This window comes from Crotalus tigris, unplaced genomic scaffold (assembly GCF_016545835.1).
Source record: "Crotalus tigris isolate CLP2741 ecotype Arizona unplaced genomic scaffold, ASM1654583v1 scf7180000018682.9941245338:1185362, whole genome shotgun sequence".
Classification (NCBI taxonomy): domain Eukaryota; kingdom Metazoa; phylum Chordata; class Lepidosauria; order Squamata; family Viperidae; genus Crotalus; species Crotalus tigris.
The window spans coordinates 127,131-153,271 of record NW_024097143.1 but is presented as its reverse complement, the minus strand read 5'-3'; the positions used below and the strand labels follow the sequence as shown (position 1 = coordinate 153,271).

General features: G+C 39.7%; 1 protein-coding gene across 2 annotated transcripts; it reads right to left on the bottom strand.

Moving 5' to 3' along the window:
* Positions 1-8,014: 8,014 nt before the first annotated feature.
* LOC120313441 (vomeronasal type-2 receptor 26-like) lies at positions 8,015-24,960 on the bottom strand. Of its 2 annotated transcripts, XM_039355357.1 has the most exons (6): positions 24,903-24,960; positions 23,611-23,902; positions 21,460-21,631; positions 20,385-20,592; positions 10,128-10,254; positions 8,015-9,129 (listed from the first exon to the last, which is right to left on the bottom strand). In XM_039355357.1, exons 2-5 carry the CDS (start codon positions 23,823-23,825, stop codon positions 10,238-10,240), a joined length of 612 nt encoding a protein of 203 aa, XP_039211291.1. In that variant the 5' UTR covers positions 23,826-23,902; positions 24,903-24,960; the 3' UTR covers positions 8,015-9,129; positions 10,128-10,237. The 2 variants fall into 2 exon arrangements, with proteins under 2 accessions (XP_039211291.1, XP_039211289.1); XM_039355355.1 differs by lacking the exon at positions 21,460-21,631.
* Positions 24,961-26,141: the final 1,181 nt, after the last annotated feature.

Genomic DNA, 26,141 nt, shown 5'->3' with positions numbered 1-26,141 from the left:
GCCTGCTTTTGCAGGCTCAAGACACAACACCCCACCCCCTTAGATGGAGCATACTATGCGCACTCACTTGTATGCCATACCTTGGAAGAGTGTCATATAGTTCCATTAATCAAATGCAAGGAGTGTGGAATATTCGAGTCTGCCCCCAGGCAAGCCCCTTTCAATTTTTTTGTAATACAATGAATGTTTCTGAAATCAAAAAATAATACAATAATCTTCCCATGAGTTGCCCCCCGCATTCAGGGCCTCATGAAAAGAACCCTTATTGACTTGACAGCAACTTAACAAATTCTCTAAGATGTTTGGGTGGGCACTTGGCCCGCTGCGACCTCCTAAGGCCAGGATAGATTGCCTGGCCCACCTGCTCGCCTACCAGGTGAGGCAGGTCACAGTGTTGCTGCCTTCAGCCCCCCAGGTGACTCCGGTGAGGGTGCCTGGCCTACCTGCTCACCTACCAGGCTAAGCAGGCCAGGACTTGGCTGCCCCAAATACCCAGTTGACCCACCCATCTGCTGGCTGGCTGGACCCTCTAAGTCCAAGCCAGCATACCTTGAAGGAGTATGGACCTTTCTTGGGAACACTGTCCTTCAAACCCAAGGCCAACAGATGGAGAGTGCTGGGTAGCGGAAGTGCCCCATTACTCTGTGGCCCCCAAGCACGTGCCTAAGGTGCCATAGTCAGGAGTCGCCTCCATGGCAACCCCCTTTGCTGTTGACCTCCTTCTGGGAGCAATTGCAGAACTGGGTAAGCACCCCTGCTGGAATTCTTTTTCTCTTGCTGCTTGTGATTTGTGTGGATACCCCTGGTCAGTCTCCCTGTCTGGAGCACTATCTGACATATATGAATACTGTGGATACCCCCAGTGTGACTCCCTGTCTGGAGTGATTATGGATGTGTGGGATGACCCCCTATCCTGTGAATTCCAGTTAGGAGCACTTGCGGAACCCTGGGATGAATCCCGAATAGCCTCAGTAGCGGCTAGTGATGGCCTGTTTGGGCTGTGAGACTGAACCTCAGAATGCATGTTATAGTCCTCCTCCCCCCCCCCCAGAGCAGAGCCAGGAGCAGAAGGGTGAGGGTCCAGTCTCCAACACAGTTGGTCTATGTGTCTGCGAAGAACGTGGCCGTCTCCCAAGGCAACTTTGTATGACAAAGGCCCAGAGACCTTGCAGACCACAGCTGTGACCCAGAATTGACCAGGCCTATAGTTTTGTGCCCAGACCGTATCACCCACTTGGAGTCTCCTAGGCGCCCGCAGTTTTGATACCTGTGAAGCCACCCGGTCAGGGTGCAACCTGTCCAATTTAGTGATGAGGCAGCGACCCCAGCGGAGTTCAGCAGGGCTCTTCCCTGTGGCAGTACATGGTGTGGTGCGGTGTGCAAGAAGGAAATCTGCTAATCTGTGATGCCAGTTTCTTGAGGGCATCTTTGGTGGTGCGCACCATTCTCTCTGCCATGCCGTTAGAGGATGGGTGGAAGGGAGCCAATGTTGCGTGCCGGATCAGGTTGGCCTGAAGAAAATCCTGGAACTCAGAAGAGGTAAATTGAGGGCCATTATCTGAAACCAGAACATCTGGAAGACCGTGTGATGCAAAAATTCCTCTCAACACCTGGATGGTCCTGGCAGTAGTAGTGGAGGAAACAGGAACAACCTCTAGCCACTTGGAATGGCCATCAACAACAACCAGAGAAGAATTGCCCCTGAAAGGCCCAGCGTAATCTATATGCACCCTAGACCATGGGGTTTGGGTTTCCTTCCACCTATGTACTGGTGCCTGAGGCATTTCAGGCCAAGACTATTGGCACACTTGGAACCCATGCACATGGGCCTCGATGGCTTTATCAATCCCAGGCTACCAAAGATGGCTGCACTCAAGCACTTTCATCCTGACAATACCAGGATTTCCCTCATGCAGAGAGACCAAGATTCTAGACCTCAATGAGGCTGGGATCACTACCCTGCTACCCCATAACAGGCAACCCTTCAAAGTGGAAAACTCATGCTTCTTGTGCCAGAAGCTCTGGAACTCAGTATCTGGGCACTTGTCAAGCCATCCAGACAACACCCATGTCAACACGTGTGTAAGTGTGTGATCAGTGGCGGTTTCTGCAGCTACATCCCTAGCATTGAGGGGAGACTCAGGCAACTCCTGAATGGACAGAATATTAATAGCTGGAGCAGGATCTGGCTCTAATTGGTTCAGGGGTACTCTGCCATCTGCACGACCCAATTCTTTTCCTGGTTTGTGGACTAATGTATAGTCATATGGTGACAGGAAAATGGACCATCTCAGCATACGAGGAGAAATGATGTGTGGGGTCTGTTTGCTAGTGGTAAACAACCCCAGCAGAGGCTTATGGTCAGTACAGACTTTGAAATGGCAGCCATATAAGAAATCATGAAATTTCTTAATGCTAGCCACTATGGCCAAGGCTTCTCTGTCAATTTGTGCGTAATTTCACTCTGCAGAAGACAGAGTTCTTGAATAGTAGGCCACAGGGACCTTTGTCCCATCAGCCTTCAGATGGCTAAGTACAGCTCCCACCCCGTAAGGAGATGCATCGCATGCGATGCACACAGGCAGTTGCTCATTGAAATGCGCTAAAACAGCATTAGAATTGAGCAGGGCCTTAACCTCATTGAAACTCTTGTCGTGGACTTTAGTCCACTGCCAAGGGGCCTGCTTGTCTAAGAGCCTGTGTAATGGCTCTGCCACTGCAGCCTTATGTGGAAGAAAAACATGGTAAAAATTTAATAGCCCCAAGAAGGCTTGCAGCTCACTCTTAGATTTAGGGCTTGGGGCCTGCTGGATGGCTTGCAATTTAGATTCAGCAGGGTGAATGCCTTGAGCGTCTATCCTGAATCCTAAGAAGTCAGTAGAAATGACACCTATCGTACATTTATCTTTCTTAAGTTTAAGGCCTTCTTTTTTAAAACGAAGCAAAACAGCCCTTAATTTCTCTGCTAAGTTTTGAGATGACTCCCCAGCAATGAGGACATCATCAAAATAGGGACAGACCCCAGGAATACCTCGAAGTGTGCTCTCTGTGACACTTTGGAATATGCCAGGGGCTACATTTATCCCAAATTGCAGTCTCTTGACCTTGAATGCCCCTCTGTGAGTTACAATAGTCTGGGCCTCTGCAGCTGCCTCATCAACAGGTAGCTGTTGATAGGCCTGTGATAGGTCAAGCTTTGCAAAAATGTGCTCTCCCTTGAGGGAGGCCAGAATGTGACTTACCACAGGCACTGGATAAGCATGCTGTTGCAGCGCCTTATTCAGTGTGCACTTGTAGTCTGCACATATACATATGTCCCCATTAGCCTTTAGAGGCGTTACTATGGGGGTTTCCCATGGACTTGAATCCACAGGTTCAAGAATGCCCTGCTGGAGCAATTTGTCCAGCTCAGCATCAATCTTGCCTTTGAGGGAAAAGGTACCCTCCTAGGCTTAACCCTGATAGGCGTGATGGTTGCATCTAATCGTAGTGAAATTGGAGGTCCCTTGTAGGATCCTAGCTCTGAACTAAATACATCTGCAAATTCCTTGCAGACTTCTGCAAGACTCAACGTTTGCAAATGGTGCAGCCCAGTCACCTGGATTCCCAGAGCCTCGAACCAATCGAGTCCAATAAGACTCATATGTTCACCCCCGACAACCACCACATCTAGGGGACCTTCAAAATCCTTATACTGTACTCTAAGGGTGGCCTCCCCCTTAACACTCACCATAGAATTCTGAAAATCTATAAGTATTAGATTCGACGGCCTGAGTTTACCTCGAAGGCCACTGCTGCTGCGTATCCTATTGAATGTGCTAATGGAAATAATGGAAAGAGCAGACCCAGTGTCCAACTCCATTGATAAGGGAACTCCTTGCAGCCTTACGTTAAGGAAAAGCTTCTTCTTAAGGGGCTTATGTGTCCCTGTCCTCAAAATACTCCTGCATGATGCGCAGAAACCCACCCTGTTTTGGCTGGGGACCCTGGTACCTTTCAGATGCAATTCTTCACGAGATTGGACCTTCTGGCGACCGAAACAGATGGATGCGATGTGGACTTGCTTGCCACATGCTCTGCAAATGGTGGATCGGAACCTGCAGTCAGCTCGCTTGTGGTGTCCTCTGCACCCGAAGCATTGCAGAGATGCTAGGGCCTTGTCCGGACATTCCTTCTGCCTCTTTCAGCTGGCTGGTGAAGTCTATCCACCTCTTCTTCAGGATCCGCTTCCGATCCTTCTTGAGCATCCTTTTGATGGACGGTAGTTGTCTCTGGAGGGTTCCTGGTGAGCCGTAAAATCTTCACAGCCCCACCTGTTGCTTCCTCAGCTGTCACCTCTCATAGGGCATCTTGGAAAGAGACTTCTTCTTTAGCAAAAATCTTCTGCTGTAAGTGTCTGTTCCTTAAACCACATACGAAGCGATCTCTCAGCCTTTCTTCCAGATCCTTGAACTCACAAGGTCTGACTGCTCGCCTTAAGGCTGCAAAAAAATTTGTAGCAGATTCACCTGGCTTCTGGTCCCTCTGCTCAAACACGTGCCTCCAAGCAATAACAGACAACTTTGGCTGGAAATGTTCCTTCAACAATTTCTTCAAGTCAGTATATGGTACTGACTCCAGAGGTTCAGGGGCCACCAGATTTTTCTGTAATTTCAAAAACTTCCTGTCCACAGACACACAAAAGAGTTGCAGTCTTCAAGCCATCTTCTCTAATTTGATTTACTCTGAAGTAATTCTCCACCCTTGCAACGTAGGAATTCCATCTCTCTGGGTGTGAGATATCAAAATCAGACAAACGACCAATCTTCACCATCATACTAGTACTACCTTCACCACTCGCTCCTCTGCAAACTTCTGTTTGGGGAAAGGGTTAGCCGAGCTCACCCTCCAGTGACGCTATACTGGCAGGCTGGGATGCTGATTCAGACGCTGTCTTCCCTCTTCAGGACTTCCTGGGTAAGTCCTTAAAACTGCCTTTTCAGTTTGCAAAGGATCCCATCCTCGTCGCCAGTGTTAAATCCTCCGTTCACGTGCGAATGATGAATACTCATGGCGAAGTTAAACAGTTCTTTATTCTCCTTACAGCAACACCTGAACAAAACCCAAAGGCTCACAGGCCCCCTTTTATGGCCAGAACCCGTACAAAGGCAAGTAACAGTAACAGAGTGTTTTCCCCCCTTGCGCATGCGCGCAAAGGCTGGCGCTGCTCTGTCTGATCCTGGGCAGCAACCACTTTGCACATGCGCGCAAGGCTGGTGCCACTCAGTATGGTCCCGGGCAGCTTTTGGAATCCCCGGGACCACTGCAAGGTCCCGAGCCTGCTTTTGCAGGCTAAGGACACAACAGAAATCAACAGAAAGCAAACTTGGTCCAAAATACAAAGTGTCCAGGTACAAGAGCAAACTATCACAAGAGTTCACATTTGTTCCCAGCAAATGCCCCACCCCATAGCATGGAGTGCCTTGTGGAGTGCGGTGTGATGCTCTCCTCCCAAGCAAGTGAGCCTGCCTCCATTGTTCCCTCCTCCTCTCTGCTCCCCTTGCTCTGGCATCTGGTGGGAAGGGGCCTTACTCCTCACCTGAACTCAGCCTTCCCTGTTCCAAACTTGAAGGGCCCTGGCCTGCTTCAGCCTGCTCCTCCCCACAGTCCTCCAAAGCCACAGACACCCCCTTCTGGGCCTCAACAGGGAGCTCCATGTCGTCCTCAGAGTCAGGCTCGGATGGAGGCATGACAGGGAAAGGGAATGAAAAAGGTATTTGCATGAGCAAATTATTAAGTCAAAGGTTATTGTTCAACAATAATATGAAATGAAAAATAATACACCACACAATACAACCCTCAACATTATTGGCAACAGGTTTTCCTCCCATCTAAAATTTATATTGAACAAACCTTCTTGATAATACCCTCTCTAAATCAGTTTCAGAAATTATGGCCTGATATGGCTGCCATTCTGCTGATGTGAGCATTTGAAGTGAGTAAAAGGATGAAAAGAAGTTAAATTTTGGACTTTCAGAGCATGCATGTTTTGATGAGAACTGATGAACTGACTTTATTGCTAGCCAGGGTTGGTGTGAGGAGATTTTAGAGACAGCAGTTCCACTGATCCAAATGTTTATAAACATACTAAGGTTTAGAGCCCTGGGAGAAACTCAGATCCTAAGGTGGTGACATAACCTAAAGATTGCAGAAAGGAGGAGAGGAGAGAATATATCTGTGGATATGTATAAATTGAATGGAATGGCTGAAGAGAAGTTCGAGATAAAACATAAGTATGCAGAGTATTTGTTGCTTCCTGATTTGGAAGAAATATTTTTTTAAATTTTTATTTTTAACCAACAAGACAAAACAAAACAAAGCAAAACATAACACACATACACACACAATATATACTCCTCCTTTTTTTACAGCAATTGTGCAACGGTAATCTATTATTTAAATTTCCCCCCTTATCCTTCTTTAGAATATTTGTCATAGCCCCGTTATTTCTTATTTACATTTTTCTTCCTTCATGTTCTACTTCTTACTAAGAATAATCCATATTATTATTATTATACATTTTTATACACATATTTTCACTTTTGAGATTGGCTACTATGAGATTATGAAGTATCTTATCTTCCTGTCCTTCCATGAAGTCATTGATTCATAAATATTACTTATTATATTTCTTATTATCGGGGTCTTTATTACGCTTTAGTTTATCATTTTTTGCCCATCTCCCCCCCCCCAAGAATGTCAGTTGTCCCTCTCAGTTATACCCAGGATTATAGCAGGGCTCTGCTACCCCTTTCATTAGAGGAGACAGCCTCCGTATAGGAGGAGAAAGGTCAAAACTACCCAAAAGGCAAGATGGCAATCATACCAATGGTGCAAAGAGCAAAACTTTAATTACATTCTACCAGCAAAAACTTGCCTTTTAGAATGCCTGGTCAGCTATTAGTACTGTTCTGAGTATAAAATGAGATGTTAAGGATCTCCAGATTTGGTTGATTTGGTTACCATTTGGTGTTTTCAATGGTCTTCAGGCAGGGGTTAATGGCCTTTGGTGAAATGGACAACTAAGTAGTTCTGCACTTGTGGCTTTCCTTTCAATGAAATCATCAAAAGTCCACTGCTGTTCACTCTGTTGACCATGACTATTGTGCTAGGTTTGCCACCAACCATATTGTGAAGTTCACAGATGATACAACAGTAGTGGGCCTTATTCAGGATGACAAGGTGGAAACTTATCGCAAGGAGGTTGAGGGGTTGGTGAACTGGTGTTAAAGGAAAACAGCCTAGTTTTAAATACTGGAAAAACCAAAGAGATCATTGTCGATTTCAGAAAAGGCAGGCACAGCCACACTTCTCTGTGCATTAATGATTCATCTGTGGAGATGGTTACCAGCATCAAATTCCTGGGTGTGCAGCTAACGAGCAGGTTGGCTTGGTAGCCCAACAGTGAAAAACTGGCGAAGAGGGCACAGCAGCGCCTGCATTTTCTGCATCGCATGAGAAAAGCACATCTTCCTTCACCTGTCCTGACCACTTTCTACAGGGGGATGATCGAGAGCATCTTGTCATACAGCATCACAATCTGGTTTGGAAACATCTGTTACATGTTCCGACTAATGAAGCACTTCAAAGAACTTTCAGGCATGTTTCCTAAAATCTTTATTGCAGAGCTAGTTTTGCCGGTCACCATGATGGACGGGTTTATGCCAAAATCTGAACTTCCTTTTGCTGGCATCAAGCTTTCCTTGCTAAACCCCTCCCTTCTCATGCAGTCACAGGTCACATTATCTAATTAGTGAGAAGGTCAAAAGTTTACTTCCTCTTTCTTTCCCGGGCTTTCCCCCCCCCCAGTCTAAGCTAAGTATTAACCCAATGAATACCAGACAGTTTTGCATATTGTCGAAGCAAGAATATACAGTATTTGCAGCATTGACAGCATCACTGCTTCAGACAGGAAGGCAGTGCAGAGAGTGGTGAGAATGGCCGAAAAGATCATTGGCAGTTCCCTCCCTCCAATCCAGGACATAGCACAGAAGTGTTGCTTGAGCAGGGTCTGTAAAGATTATCTGACCTCTTACACATCTCTAATATAGCTTATTATATCAATAATAATTGAGACTTTATGTGAGAGAAAGAGAGAGTTCTTAGAACACATAAAGATTTTATTTCCAACTATCCTATTTATCTTAACAATAACTTGGGTAACAAATAACTTTCAAAATCAAGAACCCACATTATTTTTCATCATTAGATTCTCCTTAGTGTTTATATCAGGTCTCAAAATAATGATGTAACATTTGGGGACAAAAATACAGCCCAGTAAACCCAGGCTGGAAGCCAGGATAGAGAAGATTTGCACAGCCACCATGTATTTCCCTTTAGTGCTCAGGTAGGTGGGGATGAAGGAGATCCAAACACTGCAGAAAACCAGCATGCTGAAGGTGATCCACTTGGCTTCATTGAAAGTCCCTGGAAGCTTGCGGGCCAGAAAAGCCACCAAAAAGCAGATGGTGGCCAGAAAGCCCATGTAACCAAGGGCAGTGTAGAACATGGTGATTGAGCCTTCATTACATTGCAGGAGTATCTGTCTTGGTTCAGAATGCAGGTCAGAATGTGGAAATGGGGGAGAGATTCTCAGCCATATAAGGCAGAGGCCCACCTGAACTCCAGAGCAGGACAAGACAATGGAGTTGGCCAGACTTTTCCCCAACCATTTCCTCATCCTGCTGCCTGGCTTTGTGGCCAAAAATGCCACCACCACCATGATAGTCTTGGCCAGCAAGGAAGAGACAGCAACTGAGAAAACCACGCTGAAGGTGATTTGTTGAAAAAGGCAGGTCACTTTCTTGGGCCGACCAATGAATAGAAGAGAGGTCAAGAAGGAAAGCAAGAGAGAGACCAGGAGAATGTAGGTGAGATCCCGATTGTTAGCTTTGGCTATGGGGGTTTCTCGATATTTAATGAAGATTCCTAGAACTAAGGCAGTGTTTAGAGACAAAAAAAAGGCAATGATAGCCAGAATGAGACCTAACATTTTTTTGTAGGACAGGAAAGTCTCAATTTTGGGGACACACTGATCTTGCTTCTGGTTGGAATGTTGTTCATCTGGACACTTTTCACATTGGGACACATCTGAAAAACATGAATTGCTATTTTTTTCTCTTTTTTAAAAGAAAAATATTTTTATTACAAAAAGAAATAATTTCTAAATATTAATAAAGTAGAAAATGCTTATAGAAAAACATTGCCACCATCCTTTCTCTTTATTTGCCAATTGCAGAACTGTCTTTCTAAAAACCATGCTATGTCCCAAAGTTCTAAATTCTTTGTGTAGTATTTATGGTAGCCATCTTGCTACTTTTATCATAGATACTTTAGATATTGTGAATTTTCCCATTCCAGAAAATTGTCCAATCTTATCTCCAAATGTGACATCACTGAAAAAAATGTGTCTTTCCAATTCTGGAGGATTATACCTCAAAAGAACATTTGGGATTTCAGGTCAATGTTTATGTTTAGTTTTTTTCTGAATATTGTGATGTATTTTGTTCTCTGAATTTTGAGTTTCTTTGCATCACTACCACACATGATAAAACATTCCTTTTTGTTATGGGATTTCATACATCTATTTTTCTATTATTTGTTTGTTTTATCAACTGTTGATATAATTGTATACTGTCTGTAAAACATTTCCCCTTATAGTATAACCTGGAGTGAATTTTCTGGATTTTTCTTTTCCAGAGCTGTTATTTTGTTTGTACTGCAATTATTTATTTGATATTTTGTATCCATTCTATCGTACGGTTGTTTATTTGTTCCATCTCCATGTCCTATTTCAAAAAATTATTTATATATGCCTCCTAATAGTTGATCTTGGCTTTGTATACCTGTTTCTGTCATCTCTCAAGATTTCTCAATCTTTGTCAATATTACTTTTTACTGTTTCAGCAGTTTCCGAAAACATCCACCCTGGTAAAATGCTACTTTTATTGAATACGGAACACTGCTGTGTCTTGATTCTTTTCCTGAGTGTGGATGAGGCACACTGGCATGGGAGATTAAATCTTGGTTACTATATTTGTCCCTAGAATAAAAGGCTGATGCTCCTTTTTTGTCCTTAAGCCACTTACCTTCCTGTGTGGAGATTGTTCCTTCCATACATGGAGAGCAGTCATAGCAGCACACTGGTTCTCCTTCTCTTGTGAGCTTGGTATATCCTGGGAGGCAATTTTTAGTACATCTAGAAAAGGGGGTCTTCTAAACAGAAAGAAAATTATGGAAATATATGGATTAGGGAATTCCTTCTATAAGTGGAAGTCAGTACCAAGATAGGTTCATGAACTCAGAAGATACTTTCAGGATTTTTTCCAAATATAATAAAATTATTTTTGTTTGGGTGATTTCAGCAGCATATCCCAGAGTCCTTTCAATATTCAGTAAAGACTGATGACTCTCCTGTCCAAACATCTTTAGCCTTCTGTATGTTTGGGTTTTTTTTTTCCAGTGAGAGGCAACATGCATTTGGATTTCATATCCCATCAATTTTGTTTTGAATTAGATTTAGGTAGGAAAAATGCAAATAGATAGGTACAAAATAAGTAGTACCTTGCTCACAGAAGTAACTATGAGAGAGATCTGGATGTGCTAGTGCAGTAGTCCCCAACCTTTGCGGCTCAGTGGCCCAGCTGGGGGGAGGGGAGAGGGGAACTGGGCTGCATGTATGACATGTGTGCAGCTCGACTTGTGTAAGCAGTGGGCTGTCATGTGCTCCAGCCACTTGCCTGGCCCAATTCTGAATAGGCCATGGCCTACTAGTGGGGCCATGGCCTGGGAGGGGCACAATTGGAATACTGGAAAGTGTGCATAGAAGACTAGAAAACATGATAAACAGTCTGTAGGCTAAATTATATAATGAACAATTGAGGGAACTAGATATATACAGTATCTACCACACAAAGAAAAGGATAAGGAGGGACAATGACGCCCAATATTTGAGGGTTGATCACAAAGAAGAGAGATTTAGATTTATTCTCCAAAGCACCAGAGGGCAGGACAAGAAGTAATAGGTGAAAGTTTGTTAAAGAGAGGTCCAGCCTAGAAGTAAGGAGAAATTTCTGACAGTAAGAACAATTAATCAATGGACTAGCTTGCCTCATGTAGTTGTGGGTGCTCTATCACTGGAGATTTTGAAAAATAGACTGGACAACTATTTGACTGGGATGATATAAAGTTTCCTGCCTTGAACAGAGGGTTGGGATAGAAGGTTACATCTACATGTAGGGAAGTAAGCAGTGGAGTACCACAAGTTTCCATCTTTGCCCTAGCACTCTTCAATATCTTCATAAATGACAGATGAGGGAATAGAAGGGGATGTCATCAAATTTTGCAGATGACACTAAGATGGTAGGATTAGCCAACACCCAGAAAACAAGCTCAGGATCCAAAAGAATCTTGGCAGACTTGAATAATAGGCCTATCCAACAAAATGAAATTTAATGTGGTGAAAAGCAATGTTTTATATAGAGAGAACAAAAACCAAATGTACAAGTACAGATTAGGCAAAACATGGTTCAAAACCAGTAACTGTGAGAGGGACCTTGGAGTCCTAGTAGACGATCAATTAAATATGATCCAGCAGTGTGCAGCATCAGCCAAAAAAGCTAATACAATCCTTGGTTGTATAAACAGAGCCGTAGAATCAAAATCATGTCAAGTATTAGTATCGCTTTATAAAGGTGGAAAAGGTGCAAAGAAGAGCAACTAAGATGATTAACGGCTTGGAGAGTAAAACATTAGTACAACTGTAGTAAGGATTGGGTATAGCTAGTCTGGAGAAGAGAAGGAGTGGGGGGTGACATGAGTGGTTTCAGTATTTGAGGGGCTGCCACAAAGAAGAGAGGGTCAACTTATTTTCCAAAGCATCAGAAAGCAGGATAAGAAACTCATCAAGGAGAAAAGCAACCTGGAATTAAGGAGAAACTTCCTAACAGTGAGAACAATTAACCAGTGGAGCAGCTTGCCTTCAGAAGTTGTAGGTGCTCCATCACTGGAGGTTTTGAAAAAGAGACTGGATAATCATTTATCTGAAATGGTATAGGGTCACCTGCTTGAGCTGGGGGTTGGACTACAAGACCTCCAAGGTCCCTTCAAGCTCTACTCTGAATTTGTAATTTGAACAAGATAAGGTAGATAACCTTTACTGTCATTTTTTTACTGTGAGCAAACAGGCACACATTAAAAATGAAATTCCCACAGACAGGCAGACTTGGTTACCCAGTTAAAGGATGTTGGCCATATGATGCCACTCTCATCGATAGAGAACTTGATATCTGAAGAGACTTTTTCTTTTTCAATATCCCCTATTTTCACTCCAGCAGAAGACTTGTTAGGAAATACTGCCCAGTCCATAATATCAAAGTCAGCAACAGGAATTCCAGTCTCATCCAAATAAACATCATCCACAGAAAAATTGTAAATCTCTAAGTTTCTTAGAAAAGGATGGAGCTGAAAAGAAATAGAGAATCACCCTCATCGTGCATACATTCTCTTTTGAGCCCTAAGTCAGAAGTGGGATATTCAACTCAATGCCTCTGTCGGCAAATGTGACAGGAAGATTCTCTCTTTCTCACTCACTCCTCTATCTCTAAATCTCCCTTTCCCTCTCCCATTCTTTCTCTCTCATACATAAACACATATACATAAACCTTTTCTGTTCATTATTTTCACCTACTCTGTTCTGTGAAATTTCTAATCTCAGATCAGAAATATATTTTAACTGCAGCAACCTCACCCTATTTCTAGGGTTGTTTACCCACCTCTTATGTTGATCTCCCACCCCTTTGGACTTCTGGAAGGGTATCAAAACTCAGTTTTTTTAATTTGCCTGGATCCTCGAAGGGGGCGCTCACTACTAGAGGTGTTTGCCAAGGTAAGAAGATAGCATCCCTGTGCTGTACATCTCCTTAGCTCTTGTTTTTTTAAAATAGTTTTTAAAATTTTAATTGTTTTTCTGTTTATATTTTTACTGTTTGTAAGACACCAAGAGTGGCTCTATCAGTAAGATGGGTGGCATATAAATTTAATAAATAAGTAATAAATAATATTGTATGGCCTTTTAGAGTTTTGCAATCTTTTTATCTTCTGTAGTATTTTATGTAACAAATATGTGGTGGTGGAAAGTGAAAAGACTGGGAGAAATGACAGGGGTCCAGATTCTAAGATTTAATTTTCAAAGGAGAAAGAGAGATAAAAGGATCCTGGGAGCCTGCAAATGCAGAAGAAAATTGCCAGGTTATGTGACCAGGAAGTGGTAATGAGAAGCAAGTCAACTGAGTGCTTGTTTTCTGAAAATGCTGAGAAGAAGAGAGACATGGCAGGACAGGAAATACATCACACCAATGTTTGAAATTTAAGGCAGAATATGATGGTTACTTATTTACTTTGCAAAGATATGAAAGCTTCCTGTTTCTCTTGAGACAATATGTATTCTTACAAGCATCTTGAACCAGCACACCTGGTTTAGTCAAGAAGATTGGGAGGATTTCCAGTGACGTCGTTGGTTGTAGACCCTGGGGAACAACTGTCTGTTCCCAGGGTCCTAAATTCTTTTGCTGGCGGGCTCATTTGGGCTGAATGCCAACTTGGAGGGGTGGCCACCGAGGGGCAAACCTTTGAGGAATGGAAGTCGGTGGTAGCCAGCTTTCCGAACTCAAAATAGCCCCTGGAAGCAGCAGGAGAAAGGCGGAGTGCTTCCGTGCTTGCAACCATCATACCTCTCATACCACCAATATACCTCTATCTCCTTTTGCTTTTTTATTTTATTTTTCTCTAAAGATCCTGCTTCCTCTTTTATTATTTTTCTTTTGATTACACATGCATTGGACTCCTGTATTTTTTTCCCCGGTTCCCTCTTACCTTTTAAACTACATTTTGGCTTCATTTACTGATAATAGGAGGGTACTTATAATTTTTTTCCCTGGCTACTTGCTGGATTATAATTGGCCATTGGGCTTTTTATTGGATTACAAATAAATTGGCCATCGGGCTTTTTACTGGATTACAAATAAATATAATAATTAGAAGATGAGTGCCTCAAACTTGGTGAAAGGGGTGAGAAAGGGTTCCTCGGCCCCTACCTCAACTTTGGTGAGCCCAGCCCCTCAAAAATCAATTACAAGATTTCTACAACAGGAATCCCAGAAAAAGGACACCCAAGCCATACTCCAGGCAACTGTAGACTCTAAAATGGAAATGAAAAAAGATTTGGAAAAAAATTATGCAGATTTGAAAAATGATTTACTCATTTTTTACTCATGGATCAAAAAATGGAAGCCTTTCAACAGGCGATGACAGATATTCAACTAAGAATGCAAAAAATGGAAGATAAGTCAGTGGTGGTTGATCAGAAATTAGAAGCTTTGCAAGATGAAAATCAGAGATTGGTGCAATCCAACATGGAACTGGAGGACAACATAGCTGTCATGGAGATGGAACGGGCATCATATTTTTTAAGATTCCAAAATATGATAGAAGAGAAGGATGAGAACTTATTAGAACTGATGAGTGAGCTATTGGCGGATCTACTTGGAATGGAAATGGATCAAATGAAATGAGATCTGGATCAGGTCTTTAGAGTTAATTCAAATTATGCAAGAAGAAATAGAGTCCCTAGGGAGGTTCATGTTAGATTCCTTAAAAGAGCCTTACGAGATGAGATCTTGAGAGCAATAAGGGATCAACCATTGAAATATAAAGAAAAAGAAATTGTAGTTCTTAAACAGATTCCTAGAAGAATAAGAGAAGCCTGAAGAGAATATCAATTTTTAATAAGGAAATTGGTTAATAGAGGAGTGAACTTTAGATGGTTGGTCCCGGAAGGATTATTAATTTTTTGTGACTCAAAAAGATACAGACTGGATACTCCATCTCAAGCAGAGGAATTTTTTAATAATCATAGAGCTTTTCTGGAAAAAGGCGATGTTTAGCCCAAGAAACCAGAGGAAATAACTGTGGCAGGAACATCAAAGCAAACGGAGGAGGAAGTACCTAAAAAGACTCAACCAGAGGAAGATGTTAGATCCAAAGACCAGAGACAGATAAGCTCTCCTAGAAGACTGAGGTCTCAATATAATTGAAATCATGGATGAAACTGGAATTCTTTCAATAAATATAAATGGTCTCAACTCACCATCAAAAAGGAGTAAAACATTTCATAAGCCACAAAAGTTGAAAATGGACATAATTTGTCTTCAAGAGACGCATATTAAGAGACAACGCTCTAGAATTTTAGAACAACCATAATTAGGTAAACTTTATTTTTCTTTGGCATCACAAAAGAAAAGAGGGATAGCCCTCTATATAAAAGAAAAGATGAACCCAAAACAAATTTATGTTGATGAAGAGGGGAGAATATTAATGGTGGAAATTACATGGAACCAAAAACCAATATTGATGATTGCAATATATGCTTCCAATGAGAAACAAGAGCAATTTTTTCAACAATTATATGATAAACTAGTGGACTTAAACTATCATAATCTTTAATGCAGTTGTTGATGCAGTACGAGATTACAAAAGCCACGAACAAGGAAAAAAAGGGAGAAATATTTTACCTAAGCCCTTCTAAAAAATGAAAGATGAACTCTGTATACAGGATATATGGAGAAAGATGAACCCAGAAAAAGCACAATATACTTTTTACTCAGATAGGCATAAATCGTGGTCAAGAATTGATATGATATGGACTTCCTATGATTTGAAGACTATGATACAAGAGGTTGAAATATAACCAAGTATTTGGGCAGACCATAATCCAATTAAAATGACTTGGAAAGGATTTAGGAAGAAACTAAGATGGTCGTTGAATAAATCTATATTGAAAGAAAAAGAATTTCTACAGTTAGCAACAAAAGAAATGGACTTTTTAAAACAAATCAACAAAAAAAAAGAAACCTCTATGCAAAATGTATGGGACATGGCAAAAGCATATTTTAGAGGTTTGGCTATAACTTATGTTGCTAAAAAGAATAAAGAATAAAGAAAAGAAACAAACAGCGTACCATATATGCCGGCGTAGAAGGCGACCCGGCGTATAAGAAGACCCCCGACTTTATCGCCGAGCTGCATTCCTAGAACGTCATCTTATATGCTGGAAACTACCAGTATTTCCGGCGTATAAGACGACTCGGCGTATAAGACGACCCCCGTCTTTGGCGCCGATTTCAGCGCTCGCGGAAGTCGCCTTATACACCAGCATATACAGTAGATTGAAAGAACAATTTAGCCATTTGAAATCTGAGTTACGAATTGATCCACAAAAGAAAAATTTGAAGACACAAATGGAATTAATAAAACACAAATTAAACCTACTTGAGATGGATATAATGGCACAACAGATTAAACAAGCCAAACAGAACTTTTTTGAAAATGCCAATAAACTGGGAAGATGGCTTGCATACAGATTGAAAAAAGAGAGAGAAAAAAGATTAATAAGTAAGTTACAAGACTCAAAAGGCGAGTTACACTGCCATAATGATGCAATGAAAACAATTATTAATTGTTTAATTAATTAAACAATTAATTAATTAATTATTATGAGACACTTTATAAGGCAGAGGTGGTATCCAAAGGTGGTATTCAGGATAATTTAAAATAGTAATAGTAATAGTAGTAAAGTTGGAAGGGACCTTGGAGGTCATCTAGTCCAACCCCCTGCTCAGGCAGGAAACCCTACACCATTTCAGACAAATGGCTGTCCAGTCTTCCAAATCTTCCAAAGGTCCCTGAGAATGTGTGACAGAGGTTAAATGAGAAGATATCAATGATGGAGATTTCAGAGGAAATAAAAAGGCAAAAGAAAAATAAAACACCGGGATCTGATGGACTCCCTGCAGAATTCTATGTAGCCTTACAAAACATTCTAACTCCAATTTTGAAAGACTTGTGTAATGAAATCTTTAGAGAGACAAAAATACCGAATTCATGGACTGAAGCTAATATTACTTTGATATCCAAAGAAGATACTTACACAAATTAAAAACTATAGACCAATATCGCTATTAAATGTGGACTACAAAATCTTTGCTGCAATAATGGCGGAAAGAATGAAATTTTTTTTGACTGAATTTATTCACTCAGACCAAAACAGCTTCCTGTCTAAAAGACAGATAAAGAACAACTTAAGGATTATTTTAAATGTTCTGGAATATTATTAAAAGCACCCAGGGAATCAGATGGCACTCATATTTCTTGATGCACAAAAAGTTTTTGACAAATTGGCAATTTATGTTCCAACAGTTACAGGAAATGGATTTTGGTGAAAACTTTATAAAAGTCATTCAAGCAATTTATAAGAAACAAACAGCAAGAATACTCTTAAATGGAGATTATACAGATGGATTTGACATCAAAAAAGGCACCAAACAGGGATGTCCATTGTCCCCTTTATTATTTATTCTCACATTGGAGGTGTTGGCTAGAAATATTAGACAGGATATAGAAATTAAAGGATTGGAGATTAAAAACCAGAAATACAAATTACAGGCCTTTGCGGACGATTTGGTTTTTATTTTAGAGGAGCCACTGGAAACAGCTGTTAAGCTTTTGCAGAAAATTGAGAAATTTGGAGAAGTGGCTGGTTTGAAAATAAATAGGGAAAAGACTAAAGTACTAACAAAAAATCTAACAGAGAAACAGAAAATTCAACTTGCCAAAAAGACAAATCTTCAAATAGTTAAAAAGTTAAATATTTAGGTATCCACCTAACCGCAAAATGTACAACATTAAAAGAGGATAAATATGAGAAATTAATGAAACAAATAAAAATAGATTTGGAAAAGTGGGGAAATCTTCAACTATCACTGTTAGGAAGAATAGCGACTGTCAAGATGAACATTTTACCAAAGCTAATTTTCCTATTTCAAACAGTTCCTGTTTAATTAAGCAAGAAGTTTTTTGATGGTTTAAATGCAACAATATTAAGATTTATATGGCAAAGAAAGAAAGCAAGAATTGAAAGTAAACTGTTACAAGACTCTAAAGATAGAGGGGGCTTTGGACTCCTGGACTGGAGACTTTATTATGAAGCAGCCATTTTGCTTTGGCTTAAAGAATGGATTACATTGAGAAATAAATGACTTTTTTATTTAGAGGGACATGATCTCCAACTAGGTTGGCATGCCTTTATATGGTACGAGAAATCTAAAGCACATAAATATTTTCTAAATCATGCCATAAGAAATATATTGCTTTCAGAATGGGAGAGAATCAAACACAAAAATGTATACAAAAATACCGGAGTGGCTTTCAACAATGGAAGCATTTGTGTACCCAAACTTAATTAACTATGACAAACTTGTTAGTTATAAAGATCTTTTGGATAAGGATGGAAAACTTAAAGACAGACAGGCCCTTCAACACCAAGGTATTGATCTAACATGGTGGTCCTATTTGAAAATCCAAATAAGGTATGAAAAAGATATAAAATCAATAGGATTTTATAAAGAGCAGTCTCCACTGACAAAATATTTTTAAAAACAGATGAAAACTTGATTAAGAAACTATAAATTTCTGCTAAGCTGGAAGATGGAAGAAGAACAAGTAAAAGAAACAATGATGGTATGGGCAAAGAATTTTGGATATTCTATAGACTTAGAACAATGGCAAAAACTTTGGGACAGAAACATTAAACTAACTAAAGCAACCTCATACAAAGAAAACTTATATAAAATGTTTTATAGATGGCATATGACACCAGTTCGATTAGCTAAAATGTTTAAAAATGTATCAAATACTTGTTGAAAATGCAAACAAAAGCCAGGCACTTACTATCATGCCTGATGGATATGCCCTAACGCAAAGCAATATTGGTTTAAGATTCATAGATGGCTGGAAAAGATGATGAAAATACAGATAGAATTTAAACTGGAATTGTTTTTGCTAGGAATATTAGGATCTAATTATGGTAAGGAGAATGATTATTTAATACTACATGTTTTAATAGCTGCTAGAATAGTATTTGCCCAATTCTGTAAAAATGAAAATCTACCATCTGATCAGATTATAATTACCAAAATTTTAGAATGTGTAGAAATGGATAGATTAACCTTAGAGATGAAAGAGAAAGAAGATTCAATTTTAAAACTTGGGAAAATTTTATCAATGATTAGAAATACAACAGAATGAGAAAAGAGCTCGAAATTAAATAGAATATATGGTTTTAGGTTTTTCACTAAACTTTATTCTTTCTGTTAATAATAGCGTTACTAGTAGTGATTCTAGACACTAATGGAGATAGTTAGAATTAGTTTTATATTTTATTAATTAAGGTTATTTACTTAAAGGAATTGTATTTACTTATTAATTTTTAATTAGATGATTATAGTTAACTCTATTTACTATAACTGTTTAGTATTATATAAGCTAGGTTTATTCAATATGTATATCCGGACGGTAGTTTGCTTATTAAAGCATGAGATTATTGTTGGGGGTTACCCCATTATTGTACCTTTCCCTAACCCTAACCCTATCCTATCCTTAATTCCTTACTCCTATCCTTTTCCATAACCGTATTTACACCATCCTGTCCCTACCCTATAAAATTTAATAAAATATTTATTAAAAAAAGAAGATTCAACAGCAGAATCTGTCTCTTTCCAGATCTGATCAGAAGAAGTATTAGAAACTGCCACTTGTTATTGGACTTCCCTCATCACCATCCATTCCTGCTATCTTTAACTTAACATGTAAGAATTGAAAGGAAACCATTTTGTAGTAGAAGGCTTACCTGCCACGGCTGTACAATCTGGAATGTCTTAACATCCCTAACAGGCAGCTCCTCTTACTCATTTGGGAGGAAAAGGCAGCACTGAGGATCCTGGCCACAACCTGGGTAGTGGTGGAAATACTGGAGCCATCCTCAGACAGGATTCTTTCAACCAGATCCTGGGGTGGGATTTCCCAGGACTCTTTTTCAAGGCATCTCTTCCAAACTTTCTTAGACAACAAAGGACTTGAATAAGAACACTGAAATGCTGCCTCCCCAAACTGCATAGTAGCAGAGTAATGTGAATTAAAATCATAATACTGGGTCCTATTTTTTGTCTGACTTGAGAAGGATAGTAAAAGATGGTTATGCTGGAGATTCAGCAATCGATAAAAAAATCTCACACTTATACCTGACAAAGCTGTGGCAATCCATACTTTCCCCCCAAACAGGATTTCACTATTGTCAATTTCTCTTATTACTACTGCTAGTATTATTGTGGCCTGAAAGTCCAACTGACAAACAATACTTTTCACTTTAGTGTCACTAAAATATTCAAGGATGTTCTTTTCCCTCCCTGCTCTAAGAACCATGGGTAAGATTTCTGAGAAGGCAACACAGACACCTTTCCTTACGGCTTCTGGCACAAAGGTTCTTCTGAACTTTTCTCCGCTTTCATTGTCTGGAGCAATGAGGCCGATCCACGTCCATCGGAAATGCAGGAGCAACTTGACAATTGCCAAGTGAGGAGGTTCTTGTTTTGGACTCACTCGGTAGAAAAAAGGGAAATGGTGTTTCTGCTCTGGAATGTGGCTGATGACCGCATAGTTGATCTAAGATGAACCAGAAAAGATGGTCGATTGCTTTGCTTCTAAGGAAAAAAAAATAGTGCTTACATATCAGAACTCTCCTCCAGGAAAAGAACTTCCTTTCATTTGTTCTTGTGTTTCTACCATGAAATGTCATCTCAATGTCTGGTATCACTTGCTTGTAAATTCCAGTCATCACATCTTTCTGCCAGAATTAGGGAAGGAGAAATGTGACAATTTTTTTCACATCCTGAGAAGTGCAAGAACAAAGAACAAAACACTAATATACAGCTCAGTTATACATGTCTCAGTAATGCCCAGGGAATGATGGGAAGATATGTGAACTCAGTGGAGAGAAAAAAGTTGGGTGGTTTTTTTAAAAAAAAATCTTTAAGAATAAATACAGAAACACATAATATTGTTCATTTTTTATCTTCTTGACATTTTTGTTTGATTTGTTTCAATTAAGATTGAAAAGATGTTTTTCTCTCCCAGGTCTTGTGACTGCAATGACTGACAGACAAGGAGAAGAGGCAGATGAAGAATTGGCCAAAAGATTGAAAATTTAATGTGCAGGATGGCTGAGATCATTTCACTTGAACAATGAATAAGGATTTGTTCAGCTGCAAAAATGATATCAGAATGAAGAAATAGTTATTTGAATGCCTGATATCATTTCAGGGGTTCTTTAAACTCCATTGCCTCACTAATTTTATTTATTATTTGATATTTTTAGACTATTAGGAGACTTTGCAAAGTATCCATTTATACCTGTGGGATTTTGTAGATGCCCAGCATGGTGGAAATTTGACTAAAGAGATGAGAATCAGTCCCTTCGAGTAGAGGCAACAGATTATTTTGTTTTCCACAACTATAGTTTGGGACATTCACCTGCCCTGCAGAAAGCAAGTCCATCATGACATCGCAAGTTATTCTTGCATTGAAAAAGTTCTCATAAATGCTGTAGCCCAGGGTGATGTTTGGTAACAGCTTTGGATTCTGGTTGATCTCATGAATGGCAAAGAAGAAGGGCAGGACGTGCCAGAAGCTCATACTGGATATACTGCAAGTGAAGAAATTTCATTTTGATTTTTGATTTTTCGTGTTAAATTCATAAAAAAAGCAGATCCCATTTCTGAAGCTGTTCCTATAAAAACATTTATAACAACTCATTTGTATTGCTGTCTCACGATTCTATTGTGTGGAAATCAGTTTTGAATGCATTATCCCCTTATGTATAAAATAATCTGGTTGTCTTCTAGAAGAAGAAAATAGGACAGGATCACATCAGCAGCTCAGTGTCCATATGTAATGCAGGAAATACTGTCAGAAGTTCATTGTTCAATGAAAATAATGTCAGATACATGTATCATTCATTTACAGTGATGGACTTTCCTTGGGTGTTAATATTAGAAGAACAGCTCCACTGACACTGCATTGACACAAGAGGGACCTTCTTTTCCATGCTTTTCTTCAGAGTCAAAGTGATTCCAATTAGAAGTTCTAGACCTGATCCCAACTTTTATTTTCTCTAAATGACTTAGAGGAGCATTCCTACAACAAAACCTATATTATTGTAATCATGGTTCCAATGTCTGAGCAATTGGATGATTTTATTTAAAATTCACATTAGAAAACCACATTCCTATGAAAATACAGTCTTCTTCTTTTTCATCAGAGTTTTTTCTAGGATTTCTTCAATTTCTAATTGTTAAGAATATCTCTATGATTTTTTTCTTGTAAGTACGAGTCCATACTGATGACTTGTACATCTTTAACTTAGTTTTATTTCTTTCAGATTGTTCTCCCACGGTAGCCTATAATGTTTGTCAATTTTGTCTCTCAGCTTGCACAATAAAAAAAAAAGAATTTGCTAGCCATGACAAAGCCTTCTGGGCACTGTTCTATTGCTAAATGTTAAATCCTTAATTTTATACTTCACATTCCAATAATTTATTTTTATTGTTATATTGTTATATATACTTTTCAGACAGTATATTGCTTAGATTAATCTATTTCCATAATTTTCAAAACTAGATGGCTAATGACATAAATGTCAATATTAAAAATTATAGCATAAAAAGATTTTGTACTCATATTAGCCATAAAAATATTAATCATAATACCTTGCAATGGTCCTATAACTAGGTACTATTAATATTCATGTTTTAAATATTGCTTCTCATTGTATATAGGAATTATAATTGTTTCATATGGGAGGATTGTAAGTTTTAATTTTATTGTTAATTTATACTGGTTCAGTAATAGAATCAAATAGTTAAAATAAGGTATTATTTTCATCTCATCAAATCAGCAACAATTTCAATATCAAGACACATATTAATAACAACCACTTGCCAAGAATGGAATTTTTTTTAAACAGCTGGAATGGCCTCTACTACATTCATTTCCCTTTTAAATCAGACAGAAGGTGCTTTCACAGCCTTTAAATCAAACACACCCAGGGCCACTTGTTGTTACTCCTGCCATGGTCCTTGGTTTCTTTTTTTTTAAGGACTTCATTAATTTAAATAAAAAGTAAGCAGGAAGATGGTGTTGCTGCCACACAAAGCAAAATACTAGCCTCAGTTCTTTTTGAGAGATCAATTTGCTCACAAGCCACTTTATGAAAGAAAGCTGAAAGCCAACAGGTGAGGATTGTGGCTTCCTGTCCAGGAAGGAAAAGATGAGAGAGGGAGAGAGGGAGAGAGAGAGAGAGAGAGAGAGAGAGAGAGAGAGAGAGAGAGAGAGAGAGAAAGAGGGATGCATCATCAAGGACATTGAAGAGAATGTGAAAATAAAATGGGAAAGAACTTCACTTTGACCTCAGCTAAGAGGTGATCCAGTAGTTCTCCCTGGCACCACAGAGAGTTATTTTACAAAGAGCCACCCCCATCCCCAATTTAAGTCTTTTCCTTAAAGGAAATGAAGATGGGAAAATGTGACAGAGACCAGGTACCAGGAAATGGAAACCATTGATATTTAAGAAAAACAGGAAAGGAAAAAATTAATCACTAGGCTTATGTATATATCAGGAATTACCTTTGAAATCTATTGTTTGGAGGTTTAAAGAAAACGTATGGTTGAAATATAGTGCTAGTTGTAGATATGATTGCACCAATCAGGAAGTCTCCTGGCTTGTAGTAATTAAATATGTGTTCTTCCTCTTTCTGCACACTCAATGGGCATTTAGTCATCATTGTGCCGCAGGGAAAATGGGACACCAGGAGAAGCAGCAGCAGATTTTCACAGGTCATAATGAAGATCTTCTATTGTCTTTGGTCTCAGAGCTGTTTAAGGACAATTCTCTTGACAAAGAGTCCAGACCAACTGACTTTATAAAGATAAAGATAAAATGAAGTCTGGCACATTACAATAAAATGAGCAAGATTACATTCAGACTTGCACAATCCTGCCTACAGGAGTCTTACCATATGCTCTCCACAGTCCTTGAGGTCCTTGTGGACCAAATTTTTAGATTTTTTTTTAAAGTGTTAATAAGTATTTGTCAGATTTGTTGTTGATGGGTATGAGGAATTTACTTGTGTTCCTAAGAGGGGAAAAAACTCTGTATGACTCATGGGCATAGTTCTAATTTAAGACTTATCAAAACAATACAGTTTAGGTAAGTTATTATTCCCTTTACTCAAGAAAATTATTCTTAATAGAGTAAGAGAATCCGAGAGACATATCTTTGAAAGAAATACAGAAATAAATTGAGTAACTTTTAGCAGGCTAAAAATTCTTTATTGATAGAAAAGAGTATCAGAGTTTCCTGCTGGAAATTAATTGGTCCTCTTTCTTCCCTTATGGAACAGGCAACTCTTTCAGATTTTCTGTTTAATTTAAAACCCCATGGACTGGGATTAGCACATAATATTTTTACATTAACAGTAAGAGGAGGCTGGATTAATTGCAGTAAAGAGGGAATGTGATGACCCAGCGCCCCGAACAATTAGCTGATCAGAACAATTGCCTTTTTAAGCACTGCCAACATTCACCCAACAGCCCCCACATATGCTGGCACAAGTTCAATAAAACAGTCAGGGAAGTTTACACAGTTCTTTAAAGTAAAACAGATAACAAGCAAACGTATAATCCTTTCAACTCCCAGCTTCCTGTGAACTGCAAACTGCAAAACTGCAGACAGCAAGGAGAAATCAGCAGGAAGCAAACTTGGTCCAAAATACAAAGTGTCCAGGTACAAGAGCACACTATCACAAGAGTTCATGTTTGTTCCCAGCAAATGCCCCACCCCACAGCGTCTCCTTAAATCCTATTCCCCAGGTGTGCCTTGTGGAGGGGATCTGGTGGGGAGGGGCCTTACTCCTCACCTGAACGCTGCCTTCCCTGTTCCAAACTTGAAGGGCCCTGGCCTGCTTCAGCCTGCTCCTCCCCACAGTCCTCCAAAGCCACAGACACCCCCTTCTGGGCCTCAACAGGGAGCTCCATGTCGTCCTCAGAGTCAGGCTCGGATGGAGGCATGACAGGGAAAGGGAATGAAAAAGGTATTTGCATGAGCAAATTATTAAGTCAAAGGTTATTGTTCAACAATAATATGAAATGAAAAATAATACACCACACAATACAACCCTCAACATTATTGGCAACAGGTTTTCCTCCCATCTAAAACTTATATTGAACAAACCTTCTTGATAATACCCTCTCTAAATCAGTTTCAGAAATTATGGCATGTTGGTTTTAGTGATATGGCCTGATATGGCTGCCATTCTGCTGATGTGAGCATTTGAAGTGAGTAAAAGGATGAAAAGAAGTTAAATTTTGGACTTTCAGAGCATGCATGTTTTGATGAGAACTGATGAACTGACTTTATTGCTAGCCAGGGTTGGTGTGAGGAGATTTTAGAGACAGCAGTCCCATTGATCCAAACATTTATAAGGTTTAGAGCCCTGGGAGACACTCAGATCCTAAGGTGGTGACATAACCTAAAGATTGCAGAGAGGAGGAGAGGAGAGAATATATCTGTGGATATGTATAGATTGAGTGGAATGGCTGAAGAGAAGTTCGAGATAAAACATAAGTATGCAGAGTATTTGTTGCTTCCTGATTGGGAAGCAAGAAATGTTACTACTTTATCATTGGTGGCTTCTATGAGATTATGAAGTATCTTATCTTCCTGCCCTTCCATGAACTCATTGATCCCTAAATATTACTTATTATATTTCTTATTATCTGGTTCTTTATTGCGCTTTAGTTTCTCTATCATTCTTTTGCCCATCTCCCCCATTCCCCCCCCCCCAAGAATGTCAGTTGTCCCTCTCAGTTATACCCAGGATTATAGCAGGGCTCTGCTACCCCTTTCATTAGAGGAGACAGCCTCTGTATAGGAGGAGAACAGTCAAAACTGCCCAAAAGACAAGATGTCAATATACCAATGGTGCAAAGAGCAAAACTTTAATTACATTCTACCAGCAAAAACTTGCCTTTTAGAATGCCTGGTCAACTTTTAGTGCTTTTCCGGGTATAAAATGAGATGTTAAGGATCTCCAGATTTGGTTGCTTTGGTTACCATTTGGTGTTTTCAATGGTCTTCAGGCAGGGGTTAATGGCCT

Coding starts and splice junctions, on each gene's coding strand:
- LOC120313441 (XM_039355355.1), bottom strand. CDS start 10,155: ATGGAAGGAACAATCTCCACACAGGAAG. Junction 9,130..10,127: donor AACAATCTCCACACAGGAAG/GTAAGTGGCTTA, acceptor CATGTTTTTCAG/ATGTGTCCCAATGTGAAAAG.